Raw genomic sequence first — 16,368 nt, forward strand, 5'->3', positions numbered from 1 at the left:
CACACACATTCAGCATATACAGTGTATACATATATAGTATACATATTTAAATATATATTATATATAAATGTATATTTGAATATATATATATATATATTTGAATTTATATATATATATATATATACATATATATTTAAAAATATATAATTAAATATATGACTTAGACTTCCTTTTTATTGTCATTCAAATTTGAACTTTACAGTATATTATAAATTATATGTAAGCAATGTTACATATACATATATATATGTATGTATATATATATATATATATATATACACACACACACACACACACACACACACACACACACACAGTATATACATACATACATGTATAAATATTATATATATATATATATATATATATATATATATATATATATATATATATATATATATATATATATATATATATATGTAAGAAATGTTTTAATTTTTGGGAAAAATACAAAAATAGAGGAGTAGTACAAGAGTTGGGAGTGTTCCGTTTCAGTTCCGATACGATATCGATATTGGATCTTTGAGAGTTGGTTGACAACAATATTGTATCATACATACTTGTATTATCTAGTAGTGTGGAATTTTAGTAAAGGTTTGATCAAGTGGAATGAGTCAAACAGAGAACAATGGTATTGAGGAAAAACACTAACTTATTTGTTACTAACCGTCTGGAATGGACTTTTGCTGTCTTTAAGTCGAAGTGGAGGGGTAATTGTTTATTTGTTGACACCCACTGGTCACTATAATTCATGAAATTCAGCTCATGACGCAGTACGTTGAATGATGCGGACACGTTTGTTACTGGATACATTTTAATACGCTTCTGCCTTGGAGACTTTGTATGTTTAAGTGAAATGCAACTATAATTATTTGATAATTGTTTATATTGACAAATTACACTGCATTTCTGTTTGATTATTACCTATTTCTACCTTGTATGATATTGTGTGCTTAGCTGTTGTGTAGCTGCTAGCTCCTAGTAGCCTATAGCCTATCATGTTTTCCTTTTGTAAATTACTTCCGTAAAATAGAAGAAATTGTTAGCTTATTGGAGGACAATTAGATTTTTACTTTGCACAAGTGAACACGACTGCTTGTATCGCACATGATATCACACACAAGTAAACACGCTGCATTATTGCACATGATATCACACATAAGTAAACACGATGCAAGACCGCTTGTATCGCACATGATATCACACATAAGTAAACACGCTGCAAGACTGCTTACATCACACATGATATCACACACAAGCAAACACGCTGCAGGACTGCTTGTATCACACATGATATCACACACAAGTAAATACGCTGCAGGACCGATTGCATTGCACATGATATTACACATAAGTAAACACGATGCAAGACCGCTTGTATTGCACATGATATCACACATAAGTAAACACGCAGCAGAACTGCTTGTATCGCACATGATATCACACACACAAAAACGCGCTGCAGGACTGCTTGTATCGCACATGATATCACACACAAGTAAACACGCTGCAGGACCGCTTGTATCGCACCTGATATCACACACAAGTAAACACATTGCAAGACTGCTTGTATCGCACATGATATCACACATAAGTAAACACGCAGCAGAACTGCTTGTATCGCACATGATATCACACACACAAAAACGCGCTGCAGGACTGCTTGTATCGCACATGATATCACACACAAGTAAACACGCTGCAGGACCGCTAGTATCGCACATGATATCACACACAAGTAAACACACTGCAAGACTGCTTGTATCGCACATGATAGAACACACAAGTAAACACGCTGCAGGACTGTTTGTATCACACATGATATCACACACAAGTAAACACGCTACAGGACCGATTGTATCGCACATGATATCACACATTAGTAAACATGATGCAAGACAGCTTGTATCGCACATGATATCACACATGATATCACACATGAGTAAAAACACAGCAGGGCCGCTTGTATCGCACATGATAGAACACACAAGTAAACACGCTGCAGGACTGCTTGTATCACACATGATATCACACACAAGTAAATACGCTGCAGGACCGATTGTATTGCACATGATATTACACATAAGTAAACACGATGCAAGACCGCTGGTATCGTACATGATATCACACACAAGTTACTAAGCTGCAGGAATGCTTGTATCGCACATGATATCACACACAAGTAAACACGCTGCAGGGCTGCTTGTATCGCACATGATATCACACACAACTAAACATGCAGCAGGACCGCTTGTATTGCACATGACATCACACACAAGTAAACACGCTGCAGGACCGCTTGTATCACACATGATATCACACACAGGTAAATACGCAGCAGGACTGCTTGTATCGTACATGATATCACACACAAGTAAACAAGCTGCAGGACCGCTTGTACCGCACATGATATCACACACAAGTAAACACGCTGCAGGACCGCTTGTATCGCACATGATATCACAGACAAGTAAACATGCTGCAGGACTGCTTGAATCGCACATGATTTCACACACAAGTAAACAAGCTGCAGGACCGATTGTATCGCACATGATATCACATAAGTAAACACGATGCAAGACCGCTTGTATCACACATGATATCACACACAAGTAAACACGGTGCAGGACCGCTTGTATCACACATAAGTAAACACACAGCAGGACCGCTTGTATCACACATAAGTTACTAAACTGCAGAGATGCTTGTATCACACATGATATCACACACAAGTAAACACGCTGCAGGACCGCTTGTATTGCACATGATATCACACATGCAAGCACATATCATCCCATAGTTGTTTTTGATGAAATTGGACCGATACGGATATGGATATCAGATGTTGCCAAGAATGTAATGCACATCAAAGAGCAGGAAGCTGACATGAAGGTGATTCAATCACTCGCCTCTCTGTGACCCTTTGATGGCGACCTCATCCTGGTCCTCCTGAGGCCCCCGGGCGGGCCCCGAGATGCGATATCCTGTAGTCGGGCACACCCGCACTGGCCACGCCCCCAGTACCCCACCCCCCATTGTTCTGGACTGATCATGACTCACCCGCTCTCGCCGACAAGCGACTTCCACTTTGATTTGGTCGGGGTCGTGTTTGGCGCTGGAGGCGGAGCCAGAGAGTGCTGAGGACAAAAAAGACAAGGGTGGGAGGAGTGTCAGTGTAAGGTCAAAGGTCACATTTCATGTCTATCACAATGCATCTGGTCAAAGAACAATACTAAAGAAAGTATTCACTTTAAAGTAGTCAGTGTACAGCTTTTACATCAGAGTACATGCAGTGACAATGATTCAACACAAACATTGTTGTGTAAATATATGAAAACATAAACATTGTTGTGTAAATATATGACAACACAAACGTTGTGGAAATATATGAAAACATAAACATTGTTGTGTAAATATAAGACAACAGAAACGTTGAGTAAATATATGAAAACATAAACATTGTTGTGTAAATATATGACAACACAAACGTGTAAATATATGAAAACAAACATTGCTGTGTAAATATATGACAACATAAACATTATTGTGTACATATATGACAACATAAACGTTATTGTGTAAATACATGTCAACATAAATATGAAACAACATAAACATTGTTGTGTAAATATATGTCAACATAAACATTGTGTAAATATTAGACAACATAAACACTGCTGTGTAAATATATGACAAAACACACATTGTTGTGTAGATATACAGTATGTCAACATAAACATTGTTGTGTAAATATAAGACAACACAAACATTGTTGTGTAAATATAAGACAACATAAACATTATTGTGTAAATATAAGACAACATAAACATTATTGTGTAAATATATGTCAACATAAACATTATTGTGTAAATATATGACAACATAAACATTATTGTGTAAATATATGACAACATAAACATTATTGTGTAAATATATGACAACATAAACATTGAGTAAATATTAGACAACATAAACATTGCTGTGTAAATATATGACAAAACACACATTGTTGTGTAGATATGCAGTATGTTAACATAAACAATATTGTGTAAATATATGTCAACACAAACATTGTTGTGTAAATATATGACAACATTAACATTATTGTGTAAATATAAGACAACATAAAGATTGTTGTGTAAATATATAACAAACTGTGTAAATATAAGATAATATAAACATTGTGTAAATATATGACAACACAAACATTATTGTGTAAATATATCACAACATAAACATTGTTGTGTAAATATATGTCAACATAAACATTGTTGTGTAAATATATGACAACATAAACATTATTGTGTAGACAACACAAACATTGTTGTGTAAATATATGACAAACATTATTGTGTAAATATATGACAACATAAACATTATTTTGTAAATATATGACAACATAAACATTATTGTGTAAATATATGACAACATGAACATTGTGTAAATATTAGACAACATAAACATTGCTGTGTAAATATATGACAAAACACACATTGTTGTGTAGATATGCAGTATGTTAACATAAACATTATTGTGTAAATATATGTCAACACAAACATTGTTGTGTGAATATATGACAACATTAACATTATTGTGTAAATATAAGACAACATAAACATTGTTGTGTTAATATATAACAAACTGTGTAAATATAAGATAATATAAACATTGTGTAAATATATGACAACACAAACATTATTGTGTAAATATATCACAACATAAACATTGTTGTGTAAATATATGTCAACATAAACATTGTTGTGTAAATATATGACAACATAAACATTATTGTGTAGACAACACAAACATTGTTGTGTAAATATATGACAAACATTATTGTGTAAATATATGACAACATAAACATTATTTTGTAAATATATGACAACATCAACATTATTGTGTAAATATATGACAACATAAACATTGTGTAAATATTAGACAACATAAACATTGCTGTGTAAATATATGACAAAACACACATTGTTGTGTAGATATGCAGTATGTTAACATAAACATTATTGTGTAAAGATATGTCAACACAAACATTGTTGTGTAAATATATGACAACATTAACATTATTGTGTAAATATAAAACAACATAAACATTGTTGTGTAAATATATGACAAACATAAACTGTGTAAATATAAGACAATATAAACATTGTGTAAATATATGACAACACAAACATTATTGTGTAAATATATGACAACATAAACATTATTGTGTAAATATATGACAACATAAACATTGTTGTGTAAATGTATGACAACATAAACATTATTGTGTAAATAGACAACACAAACATTGTTGTGTAAATATATGACAAACATTATTGTGTAAATATATGACAACATCAACATCATTTTGTAAATATATGACAACATCAACATTATTGTGTAAATATATGACAACATAAACATTATTGTGTAAATATATGACAACATAAACATTATTGTGTAAATATAAGACAACATAAACATTATTGTGTAAATATATGTTAACGTAAACATTATTGTGTAAATATATGACAACATAAACATTATTGTGTAAATATATGACAACATAAACATTGTGTAAATATTGGACAACATAAACATTGCTGTGTAAATATATGACAAAACACACATTGTTGTGTAGATATGCAGTATGTTAACATAAACAATATTGTGTAAATATATGTCAACACAAACATTGTTGTGTAAATATATGACAACATTAACATTATTGTGTAAATATAAGACAACATAAAGATTGTTGTGTAAATATATAACAAACTGTGTTAATATAAGATAATATAAACATTGTGTAAATATATGACAACACAAACATTATTGTGTAAATATATGACAACATAAACATTATTGTGTAAATATATGACAACATAAACATTGTTGTGTAAATATATGACAACATAAACATTGTGTAAATAGACAACACAAACATTGCTGTGTAAATATATGACAAACATTATTGTGTAAATATATGACAACATAAACATTATTTTGTAAATATATGACAACATCAACATTATTGTGTAAATATATGACAACATAAACATTATTGTGTAAATATATGACAACATAAACATTGTGTAAATATTAGACAACATAAACATTGCTGTGTAAATATATGACAAAACACACATTGTTGTGTAGATATGCAGTATGTTAACATAAACATTATTGTGGAAATATATGTCAACACAAACATTGTTGTGTAAATATATGACAACATTAACATTATTGTGTAAATATAAGACAACATAAACATTGTTGTGTAAATATATAACAAACATAAACTGTGTAAATATAAGACAATATAAACATTGTGTAAATATATGACAACACAAACATTATTGTGTAAATATATCACAACATAAACATTATTGTGTAAATATATAACATAAACATTGTTGTGTAAATATATGACAACATAAACATTTTTGTGTAAATATATGACAACATAAACATTATTGTGTAAATAGACAACACAAACATTGTTGTGTAAATATATGACAAACACTATTGTGTAAATATATGACAACATAAACATTATTGTGTAAATATATGACAACATCAACATTATTGTGTAAATATATGACAAGACAACATCAACATTATTGTGTAAATATATGACAACATAAACTTTATTGTGTAAATAGACAACACAAACATTGTTGTGTAAATATATGACAAACATTATTGTGTAAATATATGACAACATAAACATTATTGTGTAAATATATGACAACAGAAACATTACTGTGTAAATATATGACAACATAAACATTATTGTGTAAATATATAACACAAACATTATTGAGTAAATATATGCCAGCACAAACATTGTGTAAATATGTGACTACACAAACACTATTGTGTAAACACATGACAACACAAACATTATTGTGTAAATTTATGTCAACACAAACATCATTGTGTAAATATAAGGCAACATAAAAAATTGTGTGTAAATATATGAGAACATAAACATTGTGTAAACACATGACAAGACAAACATTATTGTGTAAATAGAGGATAACACAATCATTATTGTGTAAATATATGACAACACAAACATTGTTGTGTAAATATATGACAACACAAACATTATTGTGTAAACACATTACCACACAAACAATGTGTACATATATGACAACATAAACATTATTGTGTAAATATATGACAACACAAACATTATTGTCAAAATATAAGACAACATAAACATTATTGTGTAAATATGTGTCAACACAAACATTAGTGTAAATACATGTCAACAAAAACATTATTGTGTAAATATATGACAACACAAACATTATTGTTTAATATATGACAACACAAAAATTATTATGTAAATATATGACTAGACAAACATTATTGTGTAAATATAAGACAACATAAACATTATTGTGTAAATATATGTCAACACAAACATTGTGTAAATATATAACACAAACATTATTGTGTAAATATATGACAACACAAACATTGTGTAAATATATGTCAACACAAACATTATTGTGTAAATATATGACAACACAAACTTCATTGTGTAAATACATGTCAACACAAACATTAGTGTAAATATATGACAACACAAACTTCATTGTGTAAATACATGTCAACGTAAACAGTGTAAATATATAACAACACAAACATTATTGTGTAAATACATGTCAACACAAACATTATTGTGTAAATATATGACAACACAAACATTATTGTGTAAATATATGTCAACACAAACATTATTGTGTAAATATATAACACAAACATTATTGTGTAAATACATGTCAACACAAACATTATTGTGTAAATATATGACAACACAAACATTATTGTGTAAATATATGACAACACAAACTTCATTGTGTAAATACATGTAAACACAAACATTAGTGTAAATATATGACAACACAAACTTCATTGTGTAAATACATGTCAACGTAAACATTAGTGTAAATATATAACAACACAAACATTATTGTGTAAATACATGTCAACACAAACATTGTGTAAATATATGACAACACAAACATTATTGTGTAAATATATGACAACACAAACATTATTACGTAAATACATGATAACACAAACTTCATTGTGTAAATATATGACAACACAAACTTTATTGTGTAAAAATATGTCAACATAAACATTAGTGTAAATATATAACAACACAAACATTATTGTGTAAAATATATGTCAACACAAACGTTATTGTGTAAATACATGTCAACACAAGTCAAGCATGGTGCATGAGTGCTGCTGACACTGGAGAGCTGAGGTTCATTGAAGGAAATATGAATTCCAACACAGGAAGCAAGGAAGGAAGCAAGGACAGGAGGGAAGAAGGAAGCGTGGAAAAGAGGAAACAAGTAAGGAAGAAAGGAAACAAGGGAGGGAAAAAAAACAAAACCAAGGAAGGAAGTATTGAATGAAGGAAGAAAGTGGGGAAATTAAGGAAACAAGGAAGGAAGGATGAAGGCAGCAAGGATGGAATGAAGAAAAGGAGGGAAGGAAGGAAAGAAGAAAGCAAGGAAGGAAGAAAGGAAGTATGAAGGAAAATAAGTAAGGTCAAAAGTAAGTAAGTATAAAAGGAAATAACGTTGTAAGTGAGGAAGGAAGGATAAAAGGAAGTAAGGAAGTAAGGAAGGAAGTAAGGAAGGAAGGAAGGTAAAAAGTAATAGATTACTGGTGATGAAGAGTTGGTGGTCAGATATCTGCTTGAAGAGCAACATCTCCCGCTGAGCCAACTCCACTAAGGTAGTAAGGAAGTATAAAAGGTAGCAAGTAAGGAAGTAAGGAAGTAAGAAAGGTAACCAGTAATAGATTACTGGTGATGGAGAGTTGGTGGTCAGATATCTGCTTGAAGAGCAACATCTCCCGCTGAGCCAACCCCACTTAGGTGGTAAGGAAGTAAGGAAGTAAATAAGGTAAAAAGTAATAGATTACTGGTGATGGAGAGTTGGTGGTCAGATATCTGCTTGAAGAGCAACATCTCCCGCTGAACCAACTCCACTAAGGAAGTAAGGAAGGAAGGAAGGAAGGAAGGAAGGAAGGAAGGAAGGAAGTAATAGATTACTGGTGGTGGAGAGTTGGTGGTCAGATATCTGCTTGAAGAGCAACATCTACCACTGAGCCAACTCCACTAAGGTAGTAAGGAAGTAAGGAAGTATAAAAGGTAGCAAGGAAGGAAGAAAGGAAGTAAAAAAGGAAGGAAGTATAAAAGGAAGCAAGTAAGGAAGTAAGTAAGGTAAAAAGTAATAGATTACTGGTGATGGAGAGTTGGTGGTCAGATATCTGCTTGAAGAGCAACATCTCCTGCTGAATCAACTCCACTAAGGTAGTAAGGATTTAAGGAAGTATAAAAGGTAGCAAGTAAGGAAGGAAGTAAGGAAGGAAGTAAGGAAAGAGGTAAGGTAAAAAGTAATAGATTACTGGTGATGGAAAGTTGGTCGTGAGATATCTGCTTGAAGAGCAACATCTCCCGCTGAGCCAGCTCCACTAAGGTAGTAAGGAAGTAAGGAAGTATAAAAGGTAGCAAGTAAGGCAGTAAGGAAGTAAGTAAGGTAAAAAGTAATAGATTACTGGTGATGGAGAGTTGGTGGTCAGATATCTGCTTGAAGAGCAACATCTCCCGCTGAGCCAACTCCACTAAGGTAGTAAGGAAGTAAGGAAGTATAAAAGGTAGCAAGTAAGGAAGGAAGTAAGGTAAAAAGTAATAGATTACTGGTGATGGAGAGTTGGTCGTCAGATATCTGCTTGAAGAGCAACATCTCCTGCTGAGCCAACTCCACTAAGGTACTAAGGGAGTAAGGAAGTATAAAAGGTAGCAAGTAAGGAAGTAAGGAAGGAAGTAAGGTAAAAAGTAATAGATTACTGGTGATGGAGAGTTGGTCGTCAGATATCTGCTTGAAGAGCAACATCTCCCGCTGAACCAACTCCACTAAGGTAGTAAGGAAGTAAGGAAGTATAAAAGGTAGCAAGTAAGGAAGGAAGTAAGGAAGGAAGTAAGGGAAGAGGTAAGGTAAAAAGTAATAGATTACTGGTGATGGGGAGTTGGTCGTCAGATATCTGCTTGAAGAGCAACATTTCCAGCTGAACCAACCCCACTAAGGTAGTAAGGAAGTAAGGAAGTATAAAAGGTAGCAAGTAAGAAGTAAGGAAGGAAGTAAGGTAAAAAGTAATAGATTACTGGTGATGGAGAGTTGGTAGTCAGATATCTGCTTGAAGAGCAACATCTCCTGCTGAGCCAACTCCACTAAGGTAGTAAGGAAGTAAGGAAGTATAAAAGGTAGCAAGTAAGGAAGGAAGTAAGGAAGGAAGTAAGGGAAGAGGTAAGGTAAAAAGTAATAGATTACTGGTGATGGGGAGTTGGTCGTCAGATATCTGCTTGAAGAGCAACATTTCCAGCTGAACCAACCCCACTAAGGTAGTAAGGAAGTAAGGAAGTATAAAAGGTAGCAAGTAAGAAGTAAGGAAGGAAGTAAGGTAAAAAGTAATAGATTACTGGTGATGGAGAGTTGGTAGTCAGATATCTGCTTGAAGAGCAACATCTCCTGCTGAGCCAACTCCACTAAGGTAGTAAGGAAGTAAGTAAGGTAAAAAGTAATAGATTACTGGTGATGGAGAGTTGGTCGTCAGATATCTGCTTGAAGAGCAACATCTCCCGCTGAACCAACTCCACTAAGGTAGTAAGGAAGTAAGGAAGTATAAAAGGTAGCAAGTAAGGAAGGAAGTAAGGAAGGAAGTAAGGGAAGAGGTAAGGTAAAAAGTAATAGATTACTGGTGATGGGGAGTTGGTCGTCAGATATCTGCTTGAAGAGCAACATTTCCAGCTGAACCAACCCCACTAAGGTAGTAAGGAAGTAAGGAAGTATAAAAGGTAGCAAGTAAGAAGTAAGGAAGGAAGTAAGGTAAAAAGTAATAGATTACTGGTGATGGAGAGTTGGTAGTCAGATATCTGCTTGAAGAGCAACATCTCCTGCTGAGCCAACTCCACTAAGGTAGTAAGGAAGTAAGGAAGTAAGTAAGGTAAAAAGTAATAGATTACTGGTGATGGAGAGTTGGTGGTCAGATATCTGCTTGAAGAGCAACATCTCCCGCTGAGCCAACTCCACTAAGATAGTAAGGAGGTAAGGAAGTATAAAAGGTAGCAAGTAAGGAAGTAAGTACCGTATTTTCCGCACCATAAGGCGCCCTGGGTTAAAAGCCGCGCCTTCAATGAACGGCATATTTCAAAACTTTGTCCACCTATAAGCCGCCCGGTGTTGTAAGCCGCATCTAACTGCGCTAAAGGGAATGTCAAAAAAACAGTCAGATAGGTCAGTCAAACTTTAATAATATATTAAAAACCAGCGTTCTAACAACTCTGTTCACTCCCAAAATGTACGCAAATGTGCAATCACAAACATAGTAAAATTCAAAATAGTGCAGAGCAATAGCAACATAATGTTGCTCGAACGTTAATGTCACAACACACAAAATAAACATCACGCTCACTTTCTGAAGTTATTCTTCATTCATAAATCCCTCGAATTATTCTCCTTCGTTGTCCGAATTGAAAAGTTGGGCGAATGTGGGATCCAAAATGTCGTCTGGCACTGTCTCCGTCTCCCTGTCTTGGTGAACGTCACGTGTGTTCGCCTTCTGTCATCCACTGTTCCCACGCAGTTAGCAGTCTAGCTTCGAATGCCCTGTTGACACCAATATCTAGCGGCTGGAGGTCTTTTGTCAATCCACCCGGAATGACGGCGAGTATTGAATTAAGCGCGTAAGCGTGTCTCTTAATGTGATGTTATGAGCTAGCAAATATAACAACTACACTACCCAGCATGCAACGATAGTGACGAGCATGCGCGGTAGCCCTGAGAAGCGTTGTTGTATGCTGGGAGTTAGAATGTGGTTATGAGCACGCTGCGAGTAAACGTTGAGAACTCAGTTAACACGCCTCGTCTGCATTATTTATAATTAGACAGACAACACACTTAATAGGAGCCATTTTGGGGTCTTTACATAAACACACAAATAGAAATGAAACGTCACATATCCCAGCATGCACCGCGCGCTTCTTCGTCATCCACTGTTCCCACGCAGTTAGCAGTCTAGCTTCGAATGCCCTGTTGACACCAATATCTAGCGGCTGGAGGTCTTTTGTCAATCCACCCGGAATGACGGCGAGTATTGAATTAAGCGCGTAAGCGTGTCTCTTAATGTGATGTTATGAGCTAGCAAATATAACAACTACACTACCCAGCATGCAACGATAGTGACGAGCATGCGCGGTAGCCCTGAGAAGCGTTGTTGTATGCTGGCAGTTAGAATGTGGTTATGAGCACGCTGTGAGTAAACGTTGAGAACTCAGTTAACACGCCTCGTCTGCATTATTTATAATTAGACAGACAACACATTTAATAGGAGCCATTTTGGGGTCTTTACATAAACACACAAATAGAAATGAAACGTCACATATCCCAGCATGCACTGCGCGCTTCTTCGTCATCCACTGTTCCCACGCAGTTAGCAGTCTAGCTTCGAATGCCCTGTTGACACCAATATCTAGCGGCTGGAGGTCTTTTGTCAATCCACCCGGAATGACGGCGAGTATTGAATTAAGCGCGTAAGCGTGTCTCTTAATGTGATGTTATGAGCTAGCAAATATAACAACTACACTACCCAGCATGCAACGATAGTGACGAGCATGCGCGGTAGCCCTGAGAAGCGTTGTTGTATGCTGGCAGTTAGAATGTGGTTATGAGCACGCTGCGAGTAAACGTTGAGAACTCAGTTAACACGCCTCGTCTGCATTATTTATAATTAGACAGACAACACACTTAATAGGAGCCATTTTGGGGTCTTTACATAAACACACAAATGGAAATGAAACGTCACATATCCCAGCATGCACCGCGCGCTTCTTCTACGGGGAAAAAAGATGGCGGCTGTTTACCGAAGTTGCGAGACCGAAACTTTATGAAAATGAATCTTAATATTTATCCATATATAAAGCGCACCGGGTTATAAGGCGCACTGTCAGCTTTTGAGAAAATTTGTGGTTTTTAGGTGCGCCTTATAGTGCGGAAAATATGGTAAGGAAAGAGGTAAGGTAAAAAGTAATAGATTACTGGTAATGGAGAGTTGGTGGTCAGATATCTGCTTGACGAGCAACATCTCCTGCTGAGCCAACTCCACTAAGGTAGTAAGGAAGTAAGGAAGTAAGTAAGGTAAAAAGTAATAGATTACTGGTGATGGAGAGTTGGTCGTCAGATATCTGCTTGAAGAGCAACATCTCCCGCTGAGCCAGCTCCAGGCGCTGCTGCTTGACCAGGAACATTTCCTTCTTGGCCCTCAGGGCCTCCTGGGCCACCACCAGGTACTCCTTCAGCATGCGCTCCTGCTCCTGGCGCCATTGCGTGCGCGGGTTCTCGATCTGGGTGCTCTCTAGGGACAGCAAGGAGGACGCGGCGTGAGCGTGAGCGGGAGCGCGCCCTGCCGGGTGGAGCGCAACAGGGAGTACTCACTGTTGATGTGGTCGATGTAGTAAACGCCCACTTGCTGGTCGTAGACTTCCTCCCAGCCCAGAGGGAGCTCGTCTCCCACGCAGTCGGCGAAGGTCAGCGGCTTGGTGATCCTGGAACGGCGAAAGACTCGCTGTAAGTATACTAATACAAATAACGACAAATTCAATCAAGACTAAGTCTAAGTATTATAAAGATATACAAATTATGCCATCTTGTGGATAACATGAGTATTCCAGGCCTATGACCAGTTATCAAGCCTTAAAGGAAACAATGTGCAGCATTTACTTATATGACCCGATGCAAACAACCTTCCCTAGTCATGGTGAATAAAACAAAATGAAATTGAACCAACACAAACTCCACATTTAACCATGTTTGGTGCATTTTTGCTGCTTGATATTTCTGATTACAACACTTTAAGAAGGTCGTCATGGAAGTAAACAAGGTAAGAGTCCAACTTTCACATACTCTTAATATCCTGTTATACTAATTATTAATCATATATCCATGATATAATATAATATGTACACACACATATATATATATATATACGTATATATATATATATGTATATATATATACATATATATATATATATACTGTATATATGTATATATATATATATGTATATATATACGTATATATATATGTATATGTAAATATATATATATATGTATGTATATGTATATATATATATATGTATATTTATATATATATATATATATATATATATGTATGTATATATATATGTATATATATATATATGTATATATATGTATATGTATATATATATATATATGTATGTATATGTATATATATATATATATATAAATATATATATATGTATATGTATATGTATATGTATGTATATATATATATATATATATACACATACATACAGTTACTTTACTTTACATGATATACAGTATATATAAAAATAAAATGTAAGTACTTATAATGATAAATGATAAATGGGTTATACTTGTATAGCGCTTTTCTACCTTCAAGGTACTCAAAGCACTTTGACAGTATTTCCACATTCACCCATTCACACACACGTACTTAAATATATAAATAAAATAAACAAAATAAACAAGGATAAAGGATAAGTGTAAGTATGTGTAAGTGTATATATATATATGCATATATACATACATATATACACACAAATATGTATACATATATAATAAACAAGTTGAATAAAGACTAAGTACATATACATAAAAAATTAAAACGTAAGTACATATATAAATATAACTTAAAATAAATAAAGACTAAGTGTAAGTATATATATATATATATATATATATATATATATATATATATATATGTATATATAAATGTAAGTACATGAATATATAAATAGAATACACAAATTAAATAAAGACTAAATGTAAGTACATATACAAATATAAACATAACTTAAAACATGAATAAAGACTATGTGTAAGTACATATATATATATATATATATATATATATATATATATATATATATATATATATATATATATATATATATATATATATACCGTATTTTCCGCACTATAAGCCGCCCCGGGTTATTAGCCGCACCTTCAATGAATGGCATATTTCAAAACTTTGTTCACCTATAAGCCGCCCCGGGTTATAAGCCGCGCCTACGCTGCGCTAAAGGGAATGTAAAAAAAACAGTCAGATAGGTCAGTCAAACTTTAATAATATATTACAAACCAGCGTTCTAACAACTCTGTTCATACGGCATCCAAAATGGCCGGCTACGTCTCGTCGAAGTCATCAGAGTCAATGTCGCTGTTGTTGTCCAGCAGTTCCGTGAATCCTGCCTTCCGGAAAGCTCGGACCACAGTTGAGACCGATATATCCGCCCAGGCATTTACAATCCACTGGCAGATGTTGGTGTATGTCGTCCGGCGCTGTCTCCCTGTCTTAGTGGCGCAGGTCATCTTGTTGCTTCCTCTACCTACGCACCATTGATTCATTTATGTTTAATTCTCTCGTTGCTGCTCTATTTCCGTGTTCTACTGCGTGACTTATTGCCTTGAGTTTGAATTCTGCGTTGTACGCGTGTCTCTTAATAGGAGCCATTTTGTGGTCTTTACAGATGTAAACACACAAATGAAATGAAACGTAATATCCGCGCGCTTCTTCTTCTACGGGGGCGGGTGGTTGCTTACAGTAGAAGAAGAAGCGCTTCCTCTTCTATGGGGGCGGGTGCTTACCTTGGCGGTTGCTTACCGTAGAAGAAGAAGCGCTTCCTCTTCTACGGGGAAAAAAGATCGCGGCTATTTACCATAGTTGCGAGACCTAAACTTTATGAAAATGAATCTTAATATTAATCCATATATAAAGCGCACCGGGTTATAAGCCGCACTGCCAGCTTTTGAGAAAATTTGTGGTTTTTAGGTGCGGCTAATAGTGCGGAAAATACGGTATATATATATATATATATATATATATATATATATATATATATATATATATATATATATAAATGTAAGTACATAAATATATAAATTGAACACACAAATGAATTAAAGACTAAGTGTAAGTACATATATGTATATAAATAAAATGTAAGTACAGGGTTGGGTTTCCCGCAGCGCTTTGTTGTTAAGGCGGCCGCCTTGACAACAAAGAGCCACCGCTTAAACTAACGTCCTAACAAGCTGCTTCGCTTGGTTCTGCCTCCCCTGTGAGTACATCTCTCTGCTGTGCTGCTGTCCCCCAGCATTGTCCCACCCACAGAACCATTTGATTGGTTACACACAGAGCGGTAACAGCCAATCAGCAGTACGTATTCAGAGCGCATGGAGTCAGTGCTCATGGCACAGGCAGGTGAGGTGAG

The 16,368-nt window shown here is 34.7% G+C and overlaps 1 protein-coding gene across 5 annotated transcripts in view; it reads right to left on the reverse strand.

Moving 5' to 3' along the window:
- wwc3 (WWC family member 3) overlaps positions 1-16,368 on the reverse strand; it is a 154,218-nt gene that overhangs the window by 80,448 nt on the left and 57,402 nt on the right. For 4 of the 5 annotated variants that reach the window (XM_061977532.2, XM_061977531.2, XM_061977530.2 and 1 more), the window contains exons 2-4: positions 13,524-13,633; positions 13,246-13,443; positions 3,061-3,137 (exon numbers count right to left, since the gene is read on the reverse strand). In XM_061977532.2, the coding sequence (XP_061833516.1) occupies positions 3,061-3,137; positions 13,246-13,443; positions 13,524-13,633 (385 nt within the window). Of the gene's footprint in view, positions 1-3,060; positions 3,138-8,837; positions 8,850-13,245; positions 13,444-13,523; positions 13,634-16,368 lie in introns of those variants that run through there. The other variant, XM_061977533.2, reaches the window with a different exon arrangement.

Source organism: Nerophis lumbriciformis, linkage group LG18 (assembly GCF_033978685.3).
Source record: "Nerophis lumbriciformis linkage group LG18, RoL_Nlum_v2.1, whole genome shotgun sequence".
Taxonomy (NCBI): domain Eukaryota; kingdom Metazoa; phylum Chordata; class Actinopteri; order Syngnathiformes; family Syngnathidae; genus Nerophis; species Nerophis lumbriciformis.